We start from the raw sequence: 19,820 nt of genomic DNA, 5'->3' as shown, positions 1-19,820 counted from the left end.
GGGGAAGGGCTCTGCTCCCCTTCCTGGCAGAGCGCCCAGCAGTGCTGCCTGGCAGAGCCCCCGGCCCTGGAATGGCTCCGATGCGGGTCAGGATTCAGCCCTGCTCTTCCCAGTCCTTTCCTGGTGGAGAGAGGGGGGGTGAATTTTCCTAGTCTGTCTGTCAGTGACTCGGGGGGATGAGAGTCCTGCAAAGGAAGTTGAACAGCAGCTTCATCTCTGACTTTGGCAGCTGACTGAGGAAACAGCCATCTACCTTTGTCAGCTCAGATTAGAAACAAAACCCTCTATGCAGGATTTTTCTCCCTTCCCATGGGATCCCAAGACTTCTGTTACTTCTGCTGCAGTAGGCCCTCTGGCCAAAATGCAAGCAGCAGAGCTGTTATTTCTCAAAGATACATTTCTCAACCTTCCAGCTCTGCAAGTGCCTGGGACGGAAGGGGGGCTGACAATTTGTTGTTGCTTCTACAGCCTTCGGTTGGACAAGTGGCTCGTGTGGATGTCAGCAGCAAAGTGGAAGTGGTGTGGGCTGATAACTCCAAGACCATCATTCTGCCTCAGGTGAGGTCCTGTTTCTGGCTCGTGGTGTCCCTGTAACTCATCTGAGTGACAAGTAAGATTTTAAAACCTGGATGCAAAGAGATTCACTGTGTTAGGGAGTCTTGCTCGAATTACAGCTTCCTTTTCATATGATAGGGTGAATTTCCACTTTAGCCCTTAAAAATCCTTGTTTTTTCCAGCAGGACTGAGGAACTAATTGGTGTTCACTGGTTTTGAATAAAAAACACCATGTGGCCAGGCAGGGATGTGCAGCTTCCCTTGGCTCACTGCACTGCTTGCAGCCCTGACCATAACCCTGTTCCTGGCCTCCAAAGCTGCTGCTTTGCAGGGAAGGAGCGGGGTGCAAAGTTCAGTGATCCTCAATCCTGATTTGAGCCCAGGCTCACTGCATTGCCCATAAAAATCCCTGCTGAAAAAACAGCGGATTGTGCAGTCGCACTTGGGAAATGGCTAAAGAAGCTCCCGCAAAAGCAAACTGTGACCTTAGCTGACCTAGTGACCAGACCATAATCTCCTCCCAGGGTTGGGAGGGAAAGAAGTTGAATATAAGCTTAAAAATACAGGCAGAATCACACTGCTAATCCATTTACTCCTGTTCCTTTGCCTTCTGTTCTGAGGATTTTTGTTGTACCGGCTCTTAATGTTCTCTGCTCTAAAAACACTGTAATCCCATGTCTCCTCTCCTTGTTGCCTCAAATTAAGGCAGACAGCCCAAAGCCAGAAGAAAACCTCCTCTAGGCTCCCGTCCCCACCAGTGCGGCAGAGAACGCTCCCGCCCGTGCCGCGGAACGCGTTTGCCTTCCCTTTGACCAAGGTTTCTGTCTAAGCCGAGCGTTAGTCACAGCAGAACAGTCAATGGCTGCTCTGTGGCAGCGGGCGGGGGTTCCAGGCGGCCGCCGTGTCCCTTCCCCCATTGTCACATGCGCTGGGGTCACGACGCAGTGGGCGCCCCTGCACAAAGGGCCCTTCTCTGGCTGCTCTGCGGCAGCGCCCGGCCCTTCGATTCCGCTCGTCCGCGTCGTTCCGGGGTTTGGGGAAATGTCGGGAGTGGGAGTTATCGGTGGGTAACACTGTGATTTATCAATGCTTGTCCATGTGCCTGGAGAGGAGCTGTCCGGGTGCTTTTTCTCAGCTCTAAAAATAAAGATGGCATAACCAGCTAATGAACTTTCCAGTTCGGATTTGGATTGACTTTGAGGGCAGTGAGTTTTGATGGCTTTTCCTGCCTGCAGTCACTGCTGTTGAACCCAGCTAACCCTGCTGGCTGCTGTCTCCGGGTGGCACAGGCCTGGCTGAACAGAGCTGCTTCAGTGCAGGGCTTTGACAAGAGGACTGAGTGTCCATGGGCTGCAGCCTCTGGAGTCAGGAGCACATCTTGCAAGAGGAAAAGGATTCCTGGGCTGTCACCCAAGCAGCACAAGCCTGGGGATAAAATGCTCTATCTCGTAACTCCCCTATTGCAAAGTGGTTCTTGCTCCCCTGCCCTGGTGATGGAGCTTGTAGCTGCAGTGGGCACGTTTGCCGCTGCAAGGGACCTCAGGAGCAGCATGGCCGCATGCAATACTGCAATCTAGTCAGAAGTAGAGGAAACGGTCAGAAACGGAAGCATCCAAAGTTCCACAGGAACTTAAGGAAAAATTTCTTACCAGTGAGGGTGACAGAGCACTGGAACAGGCTGCCCAGAGAGGTTGTGGAGTTTCCTTCTCTGGAGATCTTCAAAACCCGCTTGGACACAGTCCTGTGCCACGTGCTCTAGGTGACCCTGCGTGTGCAGGAGGGTTGGACTGGATGATCTCTAGAGGTCCCTTCCAACCTTGAGCATTCTGTGGTTCTGTGAATCCTGGGAGACAGGACTCGATGGAAGGGGGACAGGTTCAACTTCCAGCACAGGGAAGGGCAGAGAGCAGTTTATATAAGAGTGTGCTGAGCTGCTCCAATTTCCTTGTCCCAGCTGAATTTTAAGCAACAATGCTATGCTAAAAAAGTGAGCAGAGCTCTGGCATTTACTGTGCCACAGGAGAGGAGAGCTGGGGTATAAATGTTTTTCCAGCTCCAGTGTTGCCCCCGGGGAAGCCCAGAACATGGGCACAGCCAAATCAGGTTCTGTGCCACTGCTGGCTCAGAAATGAGACCAGAAATCCTAACTCAACATGTAAAATCTTCTAAATTAGCTCTGCATCCAGAAAACCCTCTGACATCTGTGCAGCTGCTGGTGCACGCGCGCTTTCCTTGGTCAGCTGGATTCCAGCTGCTGGGAATGCTGCAGCCCACCTAGAGCTGCTCTAGTTCTCCCACAGCGCCCTAGTTTTCCCTACTTGGAAAGGTGGAGGATGGGGCTCTGCTGCTTTGCAATCTGTGCAGGCCGTTCACGAGCACATTTCTTGGATCAGATGTGCATGAAACTCGGTGCAGATGAAAGGGGACTGAAACAGCCCAGCAAATTCTACGTGGTAGCTCCTTTTCCATGGGGAGGACTCACTTGCCTACATTTACCCACAGTAAAGTCTGTGATTTAGTCATAAATACATTGGTGTCTCTTCTAACTGTGGTGTCTTTCAGCACTTGTACAACATCGAGTCGGAGATCGAGGAGTCGGACTATGATTCTGTCGATGGCAGCACCAGCGGGGCCTCCTCCGAGTGGGAGGATGAAAGCGACAGCTGGGAGACAGACAACGGCCTCATGGAAGATGAGCACCCCAGAATTGAGGACTTGGAGCCAGAGGAGCCAGCAGCAGAAGAGGTGAAAAAAGTAGAGGAACAAGTCCAGGGAGCTGTGGCTATGGCAGTTGCAGACCTTGCTGCAGATAAAGCTGGTAAGGATGGGGCTCCAAAGAGCTTCCGGGAGCTAAAAGAGGCCATTAAGATCCTGGAAAGCCTGAAAAATATGACTGTGGAGCAGCTTCTGACTGGCTCTCCCACGTCCCCAACTGTGGAGCTGGAAAAACCCACTCGGGAGAAGAAGTTCTTGGATGACATTAAAAAGCTACAGGAAAACCTAAAGAAAACCTTGGATAATGTGGCTATTGCAGAGGAGGAAAAGATGGAAGCCATGGTGGAGACGGAGAAGAAGGAAGAAAAAGCAGAGGCACAGACACCAGTGAGGTCAGAGTGGCCGAGTGAGACGCCAGTGCTCTGCCAGCAGAGTGGGGGCAAGCCCGGGGTCACCTTCACCAGCGCCAAGGGAGAGGTCTTCTCCGTGCTGGAATACGCTCCAGGTGAGTGTCTGTGTCAGGCCAGGTCCCTCTTTCTCCTTTTCCAAAGCTTTCTAGGCTTTTTAGGCTGGGCTGTTTCTAGGCTTTTTAGACTGGGCGCTGGTCTAAAGAGCCCTTAGCCCATTTAACTAGGGAGAATGAATTAAAGGCAGCTTTTCTATAGCACAACTTGTTCTCGGGCTAAAGCTGGCTTTTAGGAGGCATCTCTGAATGCTGCCAGTATTTCTCAAGCCGCAGAAACAGGTTTCCTTTTGGGAAAGAGCTTGGAAGGGCTTCTGAGATCAGCCACTTTCCATTGCAGATACTTCCTTTAAAGCTCCAGGGTTTGCTGAGGCTTTTCTGCAGGGCTGAGCTGCTTGAGAAGCTGAGCAGGAGCAGCTGGTGCTCTTGTGCTGGGTGTCCTTGGTGGGTGAGCGTCCTTGTTCGCTTGCACCAACGTTAAGCAGCCAAAAATAAAAAAGCATCTGGTCTCATGGAGCATTGGCGACAGCAGAGCCCAAGGTGCTGCCGTTCAGGCCAGAGCGGAGGGGGAAAGGTGGCCAAATTTCTGAACCTGCAGATGTATCTATTCAGGTAGGAGCTGCCCTCAGGTTTTGCAGAGGGGAGGCTCCTCTGTGATGCATCATTGTCCTGGGTGTGGGGCGGGCTGCCTTGTGGGGTGATGTGGTGTGGAGCCATGAGAACAGGAGTTGCAGGTTGTGGCTGCTGCGCAGTGAAGGAAAAAAATAATTTCTAATTTAGTATCGCACCAGAGCAACTTTAATTGGTTTGGACTGACACCAAAGCAGCCAGGGTAGCTTGAGGAGTTGTGGTGCTTCCTGTTGATACAAGAGTCAAGGGTCTTCAAGGAGGTATTTCTGAAGCTTTCTTTGTTGGTATTCCCCACTCTTCTCTTCCCAATGATGACTTTAATAATTTGTGGGAAAACTTGCATTCAGAAAGCCTGTGGCAGTTCCCAAAGGCAGGCTTCAATCCCTTTCTGCTCCTTGCCCTGCAGATACCCACGCCTTCAAGAAAATGGAGTTTCAGCCCCCCGAAGCCAAGAAGTTCTTCAGCACCGTGCGGAAGGAGATGGCTCTCTTGGCCACCTCCCTGCCTGATGGCATCATGGTCAAAACCTTTGAGGACCGAATGGCAAGTGTTGGCACTCGAGTGCTCGTGTGTTGCTGTGCTCTGCTGTCTGGCTCACTGTAGAATTTCCTGTCCAGTTTTAATCCCTTGCATTGGAGCTGCATGAACGTGTGCAGCCTGTTAAATAAGGCTTTAATGACCATAAACGTCTGCCCTTGCAGACAAACCAGGGTGACAAGCAATGCAGCCCTCGCGGCAAGGAGCCCCCTTCAGCTCTCTGGCCTGCTGGGCTGTGTGTCCTGCTGAGCAGGAAGGGCAGATGGGCAACCAGCAAAATATGATTAAACCAGTAGGCTGAGTAGTGGTGCTTGACCATCCTCCGAAGCTCTGCTTCAGACATAGAGGCTGGGTCTGCCATGAGACTGTGGTAGAAATGAAGCTTCTGAGCAAAAATGCCCTTAACTTGTCAGAGCTGACCCTGCAGGTCCACAGGGTTAGTTCCCACCTCCCTCTGCAAATTCAAGTTTACCATGGTAGGAGGACAGCTCATAGTGTCTTGTGTTTATGTTACTTTCCTCGGCAGGATCTCTTCTCAGCACTTATAAAAGGGCCCACGCGCACACCCTATGAAGACGGCCTCTTTCTCTTCGATATCCAGCTCCCCAACATCTACCCTGCTGTCCCACCTCTCTTCCGCTACCTCTCCCAGTGCAGTGGGAGACTGAATCCCAACCTGTACGACAACGGCAAAGTGTGTGTCAGCCTCCTGGGCACGTGGATAGGCAAGGTAATGCTGCCTTGGTTCCTCCATGGGAAAGGGCTGTTGTGCCACAGGGACAGCTTCAGAACAAGCCACTTCCTGCCAGGTCAAAAGTCCTGGGTCACCTCTGGTCTCAGATTGTGCCTGAAGTGGGTGAGGGTTAGGCTTTGGGCTGGTTTGGATCCTTGGTGTAGATAACTAGCATATTTTGGCTTTTTCTGGGGTTGACTTTGGCCATTGCCTGTCTCCTCTTGATGAAGAAGCCTGTGGACAGACCAGCCAGACTGTCGTGGTTGGAAAGAACTAGGAGGGAGAAGAGATGTGAACAAAACTATGACTTGTTCTGCCATGGTTAAGTCTCCATCACCCAGACTTTCCATGTGGCCTTCAGTGTGGCACAAAGGCCAGCGGGATGTGAGGAACAAGCAGAGACGGTGAAACGGTGCCTGTTGTGCATGGACAGATTGGGGTAGTTCTGGGGGAATTGGAGCTTGTGTCTGATGCAGCCAGGTTGCAGGCCCAAGCGGGTGCTGAGCATGGGGCTGGGCTAGCAGAAAGTGATGGAGGGTTGGGTTGGTGCAGCAGGGATACAAATGGGTCACGTTCCTGCTGTGAACTGCAAGGCTCGAAACTCCCGTCCGCGTGAGCCCAGCCTAGAGGCTGGGGCAGCGCTCGCGTGTCGAGTGAACGGGAGCTGCCTCAGCCCTTTGTGACTCATTTGTCTCTATTTCAGGGGACGGAAAGGTGGACTAGTAAATCCAGCCTCCTTCAAGTACTCATCTCCATCCAAGGTAAATCCTCTTGCAGAGCCTGCAGAACAGGAGGGGACAGGGGGAAGAAGAGGGGATGTGTGGGGTGGGGGCAAACGGGGTTGCTCTCAGCTTGCAGGACAAAGCAACATCCTCTCCGTGACTCCCCGGGTCAGTCCAAGCAGGTACAAGTGTTCCTTGTGCCCCTAGTCTTGGCTCCATCCTGGATCTCTGACACGGTGCTCTCCCTTCTCCTGCAGCAGCGAACCACGGAGCTGGTTTGCTTGTTGTGCTGCCAAAGGTGAACCACTGTATCCTCAGCCAGTTGCTAGAATTAGGAGGTTCAAGTTGCTTTAAACTGTTTCCTTCACGGAACTGTTTTTGTCCTGAGTCAGCTGCCCATTCCACATTGGGAATCTCTTTTTTTGCACATGCTGCTGGCATTTGCACTGCTTCAAAAGCTGAATAATTAGAGGTGTGTCTAGACCTGCCCGAGGGCTTCCTGCCTTAGGGTTTTGCTCTGCCACAATCTGGTTTGCAAGCAGGCAAGCGAAATGAAGCGTTTTCCCCCAAGGCCACCCTCTTATACAGGCAGCCCAGGAATGCGACTTGGGAAAACCTTTGACGCAGACCAAAGGCTCCTTCCTTGAATCAACAGGCTGCTCCTGGCCCTCTGGAGTCTCAGAGCCCACCTGTATCCTCCTTTTGAGAGATCCCACCATGAGAAACACCTTCTTATTTACAAAGCTGAGGATCTAAAATTAGAAGGCGAAATGCTGAGTGCTTTACTAGTGACAAATCTACCCTCCCTCTGCCTGGGCTCTGAGAAACTCATGATCTCATCTCTGCCAGCAGTAATGCAGCTCGTGGCAGGCTGCCAGCAGCGTGGCTGCTATTGCTGCATACGTGTAGCTACATGAAGCCAGGAACAGGCAGGAGAAGGCTTGCTGTGGGTGACTTGTCACCAAACTCAGTGCATCTTGTTTGGTAAATTCACTGCATCTTGTTACTCCTCTGTCTGGGGACCTTTGCTAGGAATAGCAGTAGGATCCATACCACTTATGCTTAGTCCTCTAATGAAGAGGAGAGAAAAGTTGTATTTAAGGAAGAGAACGCTTTGGCTATGTTTAATTTATATCTGCCTTGTCATTTTCTGATGGTTTCTTTGCCAGAAGGGGAGGGAAGGGAGCTGTAAGACCTCTCTCCTTCCCTCTCTCTTGGCTTCCTGCACTCTGTTGCATGCACCTTCCACCATCCCGGTGGAAGCCTGTGCTTGCCACCAAGCATCTGGAATGCTGGTGCCTTGGCAGGGTCTAAGAGAACCCCAGCGCCTGGCAGAAGGCCGCAGGCCTGTTTCCACCAGTGCTTCCCGTGTGGTATCAGTCCTGCAGATTCCCCCTTGTGCAGTTTGGCCTCTTGAGGCCAAAGCAGAGCTTCCCTGCAGTGCCTTCCCTGCGGCAGCCGTGGGCTGTTGGCGCCGCCGCGCTGGAGGTGAAGCTGGAGTGAGCGCCCGGGGCCGTGACCCTCGAACCTCAAACAAACCAAGGTCCAGCAGTTTCCACTGCGGATAACAATTCGGAGCAAAGTTCTAACCTGTTGCGCTCTTTCTCCTGGCAGGTCTTATCCTAGTGAACGAGCCCTATTACAACGAGGCAGGGTTTGACAGCGACCGTGGCCTCCAGGAGGGCTACGAGAACAGCCGCTGCTACAACGAGATGACCCTGATCCGCGTGGTGCAGTCCATGATGCAGCTGCTGCGCAGGCCCGTGGAAGTCTTCGAGCACGAGATCCGCGAGCACTTTCGCTGCAACGGTTGGCGCCTGGTGTCCCGCATCGAGTCCTGGCTGGAGACGAACGAGCTGGTGGAGCGCAGCCACGAACAGGCCAACGGGGCGGATTCCACCTCGCTGCTGGCGGCTTGCGGCGCCCTCGCCGACAGCCCGGGAGACAGTGCGGAGTTACTGGAGGATGGCAGCTCCGCGGAGCAGGGGGCGGCCGCCGAATTTTCCGACTCGGCCCTCGATGGGAAGGAGGAGCTGGATGAGTCGGAGTTCACCACCTCGACGCCCAACGCCGGTGATCTCCAGCAGTACTCGGACTCGGAGAGCACAGGCCAAGCCAGGGAGGCAGACCTGGCCAGAGACCGAACGGACGAGGGGAAGGCTGCCCAGGACTCTGCCTCGCAGCCTAGCGTGAAACCAAAGAAAAGGAGGAAGAGCTACAGGAGTTTCCTTCCGGAGAAGAGTGGTTATCCTGATATCGGCTTTCCCCTATTCCCTTTGTCCAAGGGGTTCATTAAAAGCATCCGTGGTGTCTTGCAGCAGTACCGGGCTGCCTTAGCAGGGGCCAATATCCCAGAGTGGACAGAGGACAAATAAATCATCAGGTTAGGGACAGGCAAGTGCAGGGGAGAAGGGAAAGCAGCAGAAAGGAATTTGGCAAACACTGTTACCAGTAAACTGGCTTGTCCTTCCAGCTTTTCTTCCTCAGCTTGGTTTGTTCCAAAGAAGTTGGTAGGCCTGATTGCTCCTCCAAGGAAAGGTTGTCTAAGCATGAATAACTCTTTGCCCCTGGCCCTTCTTCCTTCCCCCCTGTCCTGTGTACACGCTCCTCTTGCGAGTTTGATCCTGCAATGGTAAGATTTGAGACCTGCACAGACGCAGTCTTGCAGCCACATTCCCTCTGCACTTTCATCTTGGGGCACCTTTCCACACAAAGACTCTTCCCACCCAGCGCTACCCCAGCAGTTTATTGGGGTTCCAGCCAGGAGAAGTATCTGGAGATGAAGGGCAATGCCCTCCCAATATATATATATATATATATTTTCTGCATTACCATGGGTTTTATAAAGTCTGCCCCAGCTTATATGTACTTAGACATTGGATTGTGTTTGAAGTTGTCTCCACCCTACAGAGTTGCTGTAGTCTTAGTTGTTCACAGATAGCTACAAGGTTCTTAATGGGGACTTGATTTGCAGAGCGAGCGCCCTGCGCTAGGACGCGTTTGGCCCTGGTAGTGCTGCGGGGTTGCCATCTAGTCCTGTGTCTTCTGCTCTTTCCTCTGGAAGCAATTCTAGGCATCCCCACTTCTTATTCTCCAGAGTAAGGCAAATTTCTCTTTCCCTACCATGCATGCCTGTCTTCTAGAAATAAACGGGATTCAGGGTTCTGCCCTTGGTGTTTGCTTAGGTATCCGAATCTTTCATTCCCAGCCATCCCGGCTGTCACACAGCACTACAGGTGCCCCTGGATCTTGGCCTCGCCTGGGCAGGAGGGTGGAGAGTGATCTCGTGTGTGTGGTAGACCTAGCAGCTCGTCCGGGTGCTGAACTTGCTTTGGCTGCTGCTTCTCCACCCTTTGCCTGTAGGTGGGTGTTTTGGAGCTGTTTGAGCCAGGGTTGCTGAGGGGAAGGGAGCTGTTGTGTCCTGGCTTGGTCCTGTTATCAATCCCTTCCCTCGCCAGCCGTTTCCTGGGGTGGCCGGAATGCCACGGAGCTGTGCGGGGGGACAGCACGGAACAGCCCCAATCTTGGCTGCGGTGTGGTAACGCTGCCATGGGAAGCGGCTGGCAAGTGCTGCAGGAGCAGGAAAGCCACCTGAGCTGGCGCCCCCGAGCACTTTGAAGCAGTGACTTGCCAGAGTGTCCCGGGCAGGACGTGGTGCTGGAGCCCCTCTGTGTGTGTGTGTGCGTGCGCGCACTTACCGTCACCTCGGGAGCTTGGGCCTGGTGTTCCGGCACTGGAGAGGCGCCTGCCCGGGGCTGCCGCTGTCCCCGCGCTGCCCCCGGCCCCGCTCGCGGCCCGGCCCGGCCTCCCGTCACCCCTGTCCCTCATCCCGCAGCCGGCGCTGCCGCTCGCAGGGCCGCGCTCCAGCGCCGCTCCCACCACTTGGGCTCGCGGCTCCTCCAGGCCTGGCGCTGCCGCTGGGGCCTGGCGCGAGCAGGGAGGCTCCCGCACGCCAAGGCCTGACCCGGGGGGAGGCTGCCGCCTCAGGGCGCGGGAAGGGGAAGCAGCAGGGACAGGCTGGCCCCACTGCCCACTCGACCTCTTGCTGGACATAAGCTACTCAGTGACCTACGGCTGCTCCATTCATCAGTCCACTGTGCTCCTGGCCCCAGGCTGCCCGTCCCCAAGCAGGGAGGCAACGGCCCTGCGTTAGAGGTGACAGGGCTCCCCTTAGGGCTGTTTTCGTGGCTGGAGCAGGAGATGGAAGCAGTGCCGCTTCCCCCACCCGCTCCTCCCTGCAGTTCCCATCTCACAGGGACTCGGTGCCGGCAGTGGGGACGGTGACGCTGCCACCCCCATGGGGAGGACGGCTGGGACCCCGGGGCTCCTCTGCCCAGCGAGGCCTCCCCTTCACCCAAAATATCTTTGTTTCCTCTAATGGGTAACCAAGAGCTTCTGCACGGGGTCCAGGGGCTTCCTACGGGCCGCTGGAAGGGGACGTCCCCTGCTGCCACCACCCCCGCTGTCCCAGCCCGAGGCGTGTGCGGAGGTTTACAGATTTTCTAAAGCTTTTGATAATGTGAAGCTCCTGGGTGAAGAGGGTGGTGGTGAGAACACTGCAGCTATGTATTTTTTTTGTGTATGTATGTAATATTTAAGGGTAACAAAATTTAAAAGGCTAAAACCTTAAAAAAAAATTAAAAACACACAAAAAAAAAGCCAAAGCATGATGCATATTGTTAGCCTTAAAACTGGCTACATGACTGTGTGATGTATAAATAAGAGCAGCCTGTAACTGTTTTAAGTGCTGGGGTTGGGGAAGAAGCATAACAAAATCAGTTTGTAGCCTTGATTCTGTACAGTATTTAAATGAGAAAAAAAAAGACCTGACTATTAAGGCCATGCTTAGAGGTGTGTTGTTCACGTGCAGATGTGGATGCTTGGTTGCTTACGATATATGTATAAAGTGCTGTGTGACCATTAAAACTTTTTTTACCTGCAGATTTTTTTTTTGTTTGGCTAACCAAGGTGTAATAAAGGAGGGAAGATGACTTGCCATTAAATTTTGCCTCTGTGAGTAGCTCCGAGTGTTGTCTTTTTTCTCCTTTCTTCTTGCCTGCCCTCAGCTCCTGCCTCACCAGCTGCTGCCGCTCGCTCCATTTTTACACCTGCCTCGATGCCACGGGGGAAACAACTTTATTTTGGGCCTGGGATCCTGGCTGCTGCCTCCCTCCCTCCCTGGCCTGAAAATACCCGTGTCCGGCTGCCAGCTCCAACAAACAGACTCTTCTTCCCAACGGGGCCCTCCTAATTGCAGAGTCTGCAGCAGAATAAAGGCAATGAGCAGCTTGTACCCACCCGCTTTGGACTCGAGCGCTGCAAGTGAGGTTTAACTGCTGCTATTTTATCCTAAAAAGGCTGAAGAGGCCTCTCAGGGATGTGCACAGGGTCTTAGGGTGCAGAGAGGTGCTGGGGGGGCACGAAAGGACCCCCAGCTGCTGTGTCCTTGGGGGGAGAGTTGAGGGTAGACATCAAACCTAGTAGCTTTAGTCTAGTTTTTTCTTTTTTTGCAAACAGATTTTATTGCATTTCTCACAAGAATAAACTCTGCTTCTAGGGGGAAGCTTTGATTATAAACAGTCTCTTCATTTAAAAAAAAAAAAAAAAAGAAAAAAAAAAAGAAAAAAAAATAGTAGTTGGATGTCCTGGCATAGATGTTGGTCCTGAGCATCCCGGACGGGCGCCTGGGAGGCGGCACTGGCGCCGTGTGCGTCGGAGCGGGGCTGTGCGCGGCGCCCGGGACGTCGTACCGCAGGAAACGCAAAGATGAGTAAGAAGAGGGGCGGGCGGGTGGCCCCGAACCTGGTACCTGATGGGGCTGGCGGCTCCCCTGCCCCGGGGGGTAAAGCTATCCTGGTCTCCGTAAAGTGCAGAGAGGGGCAGAGCGCCTGGCGTGGGCCCACGGCCCCTGAGAGCTATTGCTACAGGAGGAGGAGGAGGAGGGTGTTCCTGAGTGGGAGGAAGGCCGTGGCGGGCCGTGCCCGCGGCTCAGCGCTGCGCGAGGGGAGCGGGGCCGGCGCTCAGGAGCCGCAGAGCACGCGACAGAGGCGCGCGTGGACCTGGCCCTGCACGGGCTCGCAGGCCAGCGCCTCGCCGTCCACCGTCATGATGCCCGCGCTGGCGCGCGGCTCCAGACGGAAGGCCCGCACGGGCACGTAGCGCAGGTGGGGGCAGTTCACATCCAAGTGCGTCCCCTTCTCCATGGCCAGGAAGAGCTTGAGCAGCGTCACGCGCGTGACGCCGGCCTTGAGGAAGAAGAGGTGGATGCGGCCGTCGTGCAGCCGGGCCGTGGGCGCCATGAGCAGGTCGGACCCCAGGTGGGACTGGTAGATGGCGTAGACGAAGACAAACTCCTCCTCAGGCACCACGGTCCAGTGCTCCGGCACAGGCTGCTGCAGCGGCACCAGCAGCGAGTCCTCGGGCAGAGCCCCCTCGGCCCGCGCGCCCGGCACCTCCGTCCCCGCCGGCAGGACGGCGCAGCCCGCGCGCCCGTTGGCGACAAGTGCTTCGTCCGGCGGGGCGCTGGGCACAGCGTCCGCGGGCAGGTAGGAGAGGCGGCCCCGGTACAGCTGGAGCCGGGCCAGCTGCTGCAGGGTGCCCAGCGTGAAGCGGGCATTGCCCAGCTTGCGGTACTTCTCGCTTGCGATGTCCACGTCGGAGATGAAGCCCCAGCCGAAGCTGAGGAAGGAGAAGAGGCGCTTGCCCGAGGCCGTGCTCAGCGAGACAAGGTCCATCTGCGTGTGCAGCCCCTTGCAGAGGATGAAGGCGCAGTTGATCAGCAGCTCGTGCTTCGAGACCTGCTCGTTGCTGCGGAGGCAGCGAGAGGAGGGTGAGTTTGGGCTGCAGCCCCGCGATCGCCGCCCCCAGGGGCTCCCCACAGCATGGCCGGGGTGCTTGGGGCGGCAGCACCCGCTGTGCTCTGCCGTGTGCAGCCCCCCCGGGGATGCTGCGACCCAGATGGGGCCCATACAGGTGATAACCTCCCACGGGCATCACTGCCTGCTGTGATGGGGAGGTGGTTTTTTGCAGGGGTCGGGAGCAATAAAGCAGCTCTCCCAAAGGGATCTGTGTTGGAGCTGCTAGAGCAGGGCAGGCGCGAGCCCGAGCTGCTTGGGGGTAAAGACGGGCCAGACCCAGAGCCTCGAGAGGATAAAAGGGGCAGCAGGATTGTGGGTTTCAACCCCCAGGCCCCGGGCAGGAGGCGACCCCGCGGCGCCGGGCTCACCCCGCGTAGTAGTTGATGGAGGCGGCCAGCGCGTTGCCGGAGCCGCCCGGCAGGATGCACAGCGGCTTCGTCAGGGCGGCCTCCCAGTCCCGCCGCTCCATGAGCCCGTTCACCACCTGCGCCAGGGAAGAAGGGTTTGTCCCTCCGCTGCCTTTCCCTGCCGCGGGGGGCAGCGCACGCCCCCTGCCCCGGCTCCCCGTCGCGTCCCGTGCGCCCCGCTCACCTCATGCAGGAGGCCGTCTCCAGACATGACCACCAAGACGTCCCACTGCGACAGGTCCTCCTCACGCACCTTCTCGTGCGCGTGCTGGGCTCTCTCTGGGGACAGGAGTGCCGAGTGCGGCCGCCATCAGCCCAGCCCGCGGCTCCGCCGGGGCAGCAGCACAGGGCATGGGAACGGCGCCTGCCACCCCGTCCTGCTCGCTCGGGCACCACCCAGGGCCTCCCTGTGCCTGGCACCACAAACCCGCTCCCGGAGGCTGCGGAGGAGGCCGCGCCGGCCCCGCGGTGCCCAGGGCAGCGATGAAGGACTAGCGGGAGCCCGGCTGGCACCGGGGCTGGTGCACGTCCCCCCCGGCCACCTGCCCCAGTCCCATTCCACATGTGAGTCTGCAGGGGCCACGCGGGGAGCCCTCCCGGCTGCAGTGCCAGTGGGAGCCACTCACCCGTGACGAAGACGGTGGCGGCGATGTCGGCCTCAGCCAGCATGGGCTGCACGAGCGCGTGGAAGTCCTTGAGCGCGAGGCCGGGGCCGCTCAGCGGGTTCAGCAACACGAGCGCGCGGCAGGGCCGGGGCAGCAGCCCATAGCTGAGGCCTGGTGGGGGACAAGAGCGCGCGCTCAGCACGGCCGCACGGGGACACGAGCAAAGGGAAGGGCCGAAATGTGCCCTCCCCAGCGCGTGCGAGCAACCCCCATCTCGTCGGAGCGACAGCGCATCCAGCCCTGGAGCGGGAGCAGGGCCAGGGCAGGCGGCTGCTCCTCCCGCTCCACAGCTCTGGTTCGCGCCCGCCAGCTCCAGTTCTGCAGCGGCGGCCGGGCAAGGGCTGCTGCTCCCTCCCCACCTCCCTGTTGTTTCCGAGCCCTGCGGTCGCGGCAGCCCCGGGCCTGCCCTGTGCCCAGCCCCGCAGCCGGAGGCAGCCGTGCAGCCGCACGCGGGGCAGAGGGAGGCCGGGAAAGGGCCAGAGCGGCGCCGGGCCCGGCCGCCTCCCGGCGAGGCCCGCGTGGGAGGCGCCGGCCGAGCGCTTGCTCAAGGGCTCCTCGCACGAAGGCCACAGGTCCCGCGTGGAGGCGGCCGCCGCGGGCCTGGCTCAGACGGGGGCAGGGGCGGCTGCTGCGGGTTGTGTCATTTGGAGCGGGCCCCGAGGAGGGGGGGTTGGGCCGAGGGCGGCGCGGTCACAGCAGCCACGCGGCAGGAGCTCTGCGCGCGGCCCCGCAGCCTCCCCTTCCCTCGCGCCTCCTTATCTGGGGCCGCCAGGCGCTGCGGCCGCGCTGGGGAGTCCTGGCACATCCCGATCCCAGGGGCGCGACCCGCGTCGCACTTTTCCTCCTTCCCGGAGGATGCAGAGCCCAGGGCTGGAGGGAGCTGTGCTCTAAGCGCAACTTGGACACCCGCCGCCCAGCGCGTGCAGAGCTGCTGCCAGAGCTGCTCCCGCCCTGGGAAGGCAGCGTGTGCTCCTGCATGGAGGGATGTTCCGAGTCCGGCCACACGGCCGCTCTCCCATGCTGGGGTGGAAAGCGGTCAGGGAGAGGCAGGTGCTGGATTCCGGCCACAGGACGGGTGTCCCCCAATGAGGATTTGTGACACTGGGACTCATTCCTGCACCTTACGCAATGCCTGGCCCCTCGGCGACCTTCCGGATTGGGATCACAGCTGGAGCCAGCAGGCAGCACAGGGTGACGCGAGCCCGCAGCGCGCGACGCCCCGGCGTCCTCCTCCTGCCGCATGTCCTGGGCGAGACCCGCGCTCCTCCGGGACGAGATGCCCAAACGTGCCGGGAGCACCAGCAGCTGGAGCTGCCGCCGAGGCTCCCGGGATGCCCGGCCCCATCCACGCAGCAGCCCCGCGAGCTACAGCGCGGCTCCCACCAGCTTTGCAGTGAAAGGCCTGTTTCCGCGCAGGCTCATGTGCCCCCCAAGGCCAAGGGTACCCCGAAATCAGGGCCGTGGCGGGCCCAGCCTCCTGCTCACCGCTGGGACGCACTGGCCATGCCAGAGGCTGCCGCGTGGCTTCCTGCTGGGGCCCCAATTGCCACATTGCGACGTGCCAGCGCGCACGGGCCCCGCATGCCAGCTGCAGGGTGGGACGGGGTTCGCTTCCCTATTCCAGGGCTCCCTCGTGCCCTGGAGGCCGGTTCGCGCTCAGGAGCCACTGGGGGAGGTTTTATCCATACGGAGAAACAGGAGGGGCGGCTTCTCCCCGGCTGCAGAGCTTTCCTCCTGAGGATGCTTTAGCAAACGCAGGGAAGGAATCGCCCTTTGCTCCCTTCCCAGAACGCCGCGGCGCAAGGTGGGGAGGACGGCTCCGCATGGACCCGCGGGGCCTTATCAGCCCCGCACAGGGAGGCGTGCGCCGAGATAGGCACCCGCATTGCACATGACGGCCACGCGGGCTGCGGCCGGAGGAGCTTTCCCTCTGCCCCCAACCCGGTTGGCAAATCCTGCAAAATCCTCACCGCCCTCCTCAGGCCACGAGTTGCCCGTGTCCCCGTGCCCGACGTGAGGCTTCGGTGGCACCAGGGGCTGCGCAGCCGTGGAGCTCGCGCAGCCGGGAATTGGTTTCACTCTCGCCCATTTTTGCCAGATTACGTTTTTTGTTTTTTCTCCTCCTTATTTACCAAGAAGAGAAGATGTTTTGTAGCTGTGGGGCATGTAAACAAATAAATAAAAATTTTAAAAAGCCACATTTCAAAACACAAGCGGCGAGAACTGGGCTAAATGCAGTTTGACAGGATCCCTCTAACCGCATGCCTCTTAATTTCCAAGTCTGATCAGCACGACTGGACAGCCAAATAAATGAAGCAGTGCATATAATTGCATCTGCGCTCAGACGTCCGCAGATACGGCAGCCCGCCCTGCCTGGCGCCGCTTCCCCTGCTCCGGGGCGCCCGGCTGTCCCGAGGGATTCGCTGTTCCTGGGTGCTGGACGCAGCCTGGTGGGACCGGCTTTGCCACCTCTTTTTTTGTTTTTTTGTTTTTTTTGCTGTGTGTGCTGTTTTGCTACTTATCAAACTGAAGTGTTGAAGCAGGGGGTCAAAGTCCCCCCCAGGGGGTTGACAGCGAGGGCCCTGCCCCGGCTCGGCTCCGCGCCTGGATGCGCTCCCAGCTCCGCGCCTGGATGTGCTCCCAGCCCACCCCGGCTCGGGGACCCACTGGGTGCCCCCTGGGGCCGCTGCCCCTGTGCAGCCCCTGGGGCCGCCTGGCCTGCGGAGCTGCCAGTGTCCGGAGGCCAAAGCAGCCGAGGTTCCTGCACAAAGACTCCCACATCCCTGCAGCTTCCCGAATCCAGGCCCGCGCCGCAGCGGGTGACAGTGCGGAGCCGGGTGCCCTCTCCCTCCCCAGGGCCCCGCGACCCTCGGCCGGCTGCGCGTTGCGCTGGGGGCAGCGCGGGGAGCTCGGGGGCTCCCGGCGCGCAGGGGTTGGTGGAGCAGGAGGGGACACGTCGGGAACAGCCCGACGAGGCAGCAAGAGGGACCGAGCTGGGGGGAGGGCGCAGGCCGGGCGCTCCGGCCCGTTCAGCGCCCGCATCGCGCCGGCAGGAGCCGGGCCGGGCCCGCATCGGCCCGGAGCTCCCCGCGCCCCCCGCGGCGGCCCGCGGCCCGGCACTCACCGTGCAGCCGGGGCAGCGGCGGCGCCGCCAGCTCGCGGATCTTGTCGCTCCACGCCTGGGCGATGCGGAGGTTGCCCTCGGCGTCGGCGGCGTCCGCGACGCGGAAGGTGCTCTCGAGGCGCTGGCGGGCGGGCGGCGAGCGCCAGCGGGCGCCGCGGCGCGGGTAGGACACGAGCGAGAAGGCGGCGGCGGCGGCGGCGGCGGGCGCGGCGGCGCAGCCCACGCAGTCGGCCAGGCGGAGCGCGGCGTCGCGCCGGCCCGGGCCGCGCACCTGCAGCTCCCGCGCCGTGAGCGCCAGCGCGCACGCGGCGCCGCCGGGGCCCGGGCCCGCCGTGAAGGCGCCGCGCAGCAGCACCGGCTCCGCGGCGGCGCTGGGGCCCGCGGCCCCGCGGCACCGGGCGGACATGGGAGGCGGCGGCGGCGGCGGCGCGCGCGGCGGGGACGGGACGCGGGGCCGCCCGCGCTGCTCGCAGCCGCCGCGCCGCCCGGCGACGGCGGGCGGGGCTGCCCCATTCATAAAAATTTAACCCCCCCCTCGCCTGCCCTCCCCTTCCCGCCCGTCCTCCGGCGCCGGCCTCGGTGCGGGGCCGCTCCCCGCCCCCTCCGGCGCCGCGGAAGGGCCCCGGGGTGCGGGGAGCGCGAGCGGAGATCGGGGTGACCCTGCGGCAGCCACCACGCAGCAAGCACCGGAGGAGGCCAGAGGCCACCCCGAGGGGCTCCGCTTGGGCCTGGCCCCAGCGGGGGTTTCGTGGTGGCCGCGGTGCAGCCACCCCGGCCCAGCTCTTGTGCCTCCAGGACCGCTCGGATCTGTCCCGCTAGCGGGGACAGAGCTGCTGGAGCCCCTCAAGCCCCCACACGGGGTGAGGAGCTTCTAGTGTCGCTTCTGCATCCCTCCCGGATGGGCAAGATGAGAGCAGCAAGGGCTGAGGAAGATGGTGGGCGCAGAGGAACGTCGAGCGTAGGAGGAATGTGCTGCAGGCTGCCCCGGGCAGGGGACAACCGCCCGCTCTTCCCAATGGATCACCCTCATCAGGGCCTGTCATTACTCCAGAAAGGAGAGGGACGATGTTGTCCCCTGCCCCAAAGCTGACCTTGGTGTGTCCTGTGTGGCGCTCGCGCCGTGCAGCAGAGCATTCCCGTGCGTGGGGGCCATGTCCAGCCCATCTTTGGGGCAGGTATTCGTGAGGGTGGGAGAGGGTTTGAGGGTGCCAGGGGCATGGAGGGAGCCCCAAGGAGGGGATGGGTTGTGCTGTAGCCCCAGCCGTGGGTACTGTGTGATGGGGACCCCTGGCTCTCCCTGCAGGGACAGGAGGACGTCACCGGTGCGGCTGGCGGAGCCATGGCTCCGTGCTGTGCTCACTGATGACACCGTTTTTCATTGCAGCATGAGGGGGCTGCTGGTCTCCCAGGGCTCTGGCCCAGCCCAGGAAGGAGCTTTTTGTTCAACCCCATGGCCCTGCTGTGGCCACAGGATGGTGGTGCTGGAGAGCACGAGTGGTTCTTCATGGGACCTGCTGCTGTGTCCCAGAGCTCTCCCTGGGGCGCCCACGAGGCTGCCCAGCTCCGAGTACTGCTCCGCGTCGGATTCCTCGCGAAAGCTGGAGGGTTAAAGGCCTCCTGGGCCAGGCTCACTGCAGAGGACCCACGAATGGCAGAAGAAAGTTGGGTTTCCTATAGATGTGACCCCCAGTGTTCCTAAATCCCTGCCCGGCATTCCTGCCCGGTCCTCTCCAGCCCCGCTATTGCAACACCTGCACCCCAGTGCCTCCCTTGGCCTCCCCTGAGCCTTCCTTCCCCCTCATCTCCCTCACATGACCCTCTGCAGTGACACTAGTGCTGGCTGCCCTCAGTCCCTTTGGAAATCAAGGGACGTGGCCCAAAATGTTCCAGGAGGGAATGGAACAACCGGTTGGGTAGGTAGTGGTGGAGTGGAAGCCTCGGGCGCGATCCAGGGATGCCACGTTGCCCCACGCGAGGGGCCAGCGCTGCCATGTCACGGGGCTGTTTGCAAACAAGCCGAGGTCCCCGGCGAGGTGTCTGCGGGCGGAAATAGCTGCAGGCTCCACCGACCTGCCCGGCCGAGTGACTAACCCGCCCTCGTTTCCGCCCGGGAAGGCACGGGACACGCGGAGAGGAAGTGAGATCACTTGTCACGCCGCCTGCGGCAGGTGCCACGCGGTGACGGAGCAGCCCGGTTTGGCCTCCGGCCTCCACGCGCTATGTGGGGCCGTGTCCCTGTGCCGCGGGGATCCCCTGGCCTGGCCTGTCACCCATCCTGATGCTGGTGGGTCACCCGACAACTCGCTGGCATCCGTGTGGCATCCGAGTGTCCGCAAGGAAGCCCGTGACGCCGCGCATCTGCCAGGCCCTGTTTGGCCCCTTCTGTGGCCACCAGGTTGCCTGAACTGGTGG

The 19,820-nt window shown here is 59.6% G+C and overlaps 2 protein-coding genes across 2 annotated transcripts in view; one reads left to right on the top strand and one right to left on the bottom strand.

The window, feature by feature from the left end:
* UBE2O (ubiquitin conjugating enzyme E2 O) overlaps positions 1-8,827 on the top strand; it is a 54,403-nt gene extending 45,576 nt beyond the window's left edge. The window contains exons 13-18 of the mRNA XM_088523415.1: positions 469-558; positions 3,118-3,775; positions 4,770-4,906; positions 5,427-5,630; positions 6,337-6,394; positions 7,970-8,827. Of these exons, the coding sequence (XP_088379541.1) occupies positions 469-558; positions 3,118-3,775; positions 4,770-4,906; positions 5,427-5,630; positions 6,337-6,394; positions 7,970-8,730 (1,908 nt within the window). The 3' untranslated portion in view covers positions 8,731-8,827. The remainder of the gene's footprint in view (positions 1-468; positions 559-3,117; positions 3,776-4,769; positions 4,907-5,426; positions 5,631-6,336; positions 6,395-7,969) is intronic.
* Positions 8,828-12,347: 3,520 nt separating this feature from the next.
* SPHK1 (sphingosine kinase 1) lies at positions 12,348-17,925 on the bottom strand. The gene is made up of 5 exons (XM_088523414.1): positions 17,409-17,925; positions 14,246-14,395; positions 13,804-13,898; positions 13,581-13,696; positions 12,348-13,162 (listed from the first exon to the last, which is right to left on the bottom strand). Exons 1-5 carry the CDS (start codon positions 17,923-17,925, stop codon positions 12,376-12,378), a joined length of 1,665 nt encoding a protein of 554 aa, XP_088379540.1. The 3' UTR covers positions 12,348-12,375.
* Positions 17,926-19,820: the final 1,895 nt, after the last annotated feature.

The sequence above is a fragment of the Tinamus guttatus genome, unplaced genomic scaffold, assembly GCF_059628265.1.
Source record: "Tinamus guttatus ecotype Peru unplaced genomic scaffold, ASM5962826v1 Tinamus_guttatus_pri_ptg000188l, whole genome shotgun sequence".
Classification (NCBI taxonomy): Eukaryota; Metazoa; Chordata; class Aves; order Tinamiformes; family Tinamidae; genus Tinamus; species Tinamus guttatus.
This window is presented reverse-complemented; position numbering and strand designations above follow the sequence as displayed.

Coding starts and splice junctions, on each gene's coding strand:
- SPHK1 (XM_088523414.1), bottom strand. CDS start 17,925: ATGAATGGGGCAGCCCCGCCCGCCGTCGCCGGGCGGCGCGGCGGCTGC. Junction 13,899..14,245: donor CGCCACCGTCTTCGTCACGG/GTGAGTGGCTCC, acceptor TCCTGTCCCCAG/AGAGAGCCCAGCACGCGCAC. Junction 13,697..13,803: donor GAGACGGCCTCCTGCATGAG/GTGAGCGGGGCG, acceptor TCCCTGGCGCAG/GTGGTGAACGGGCTCATGGA.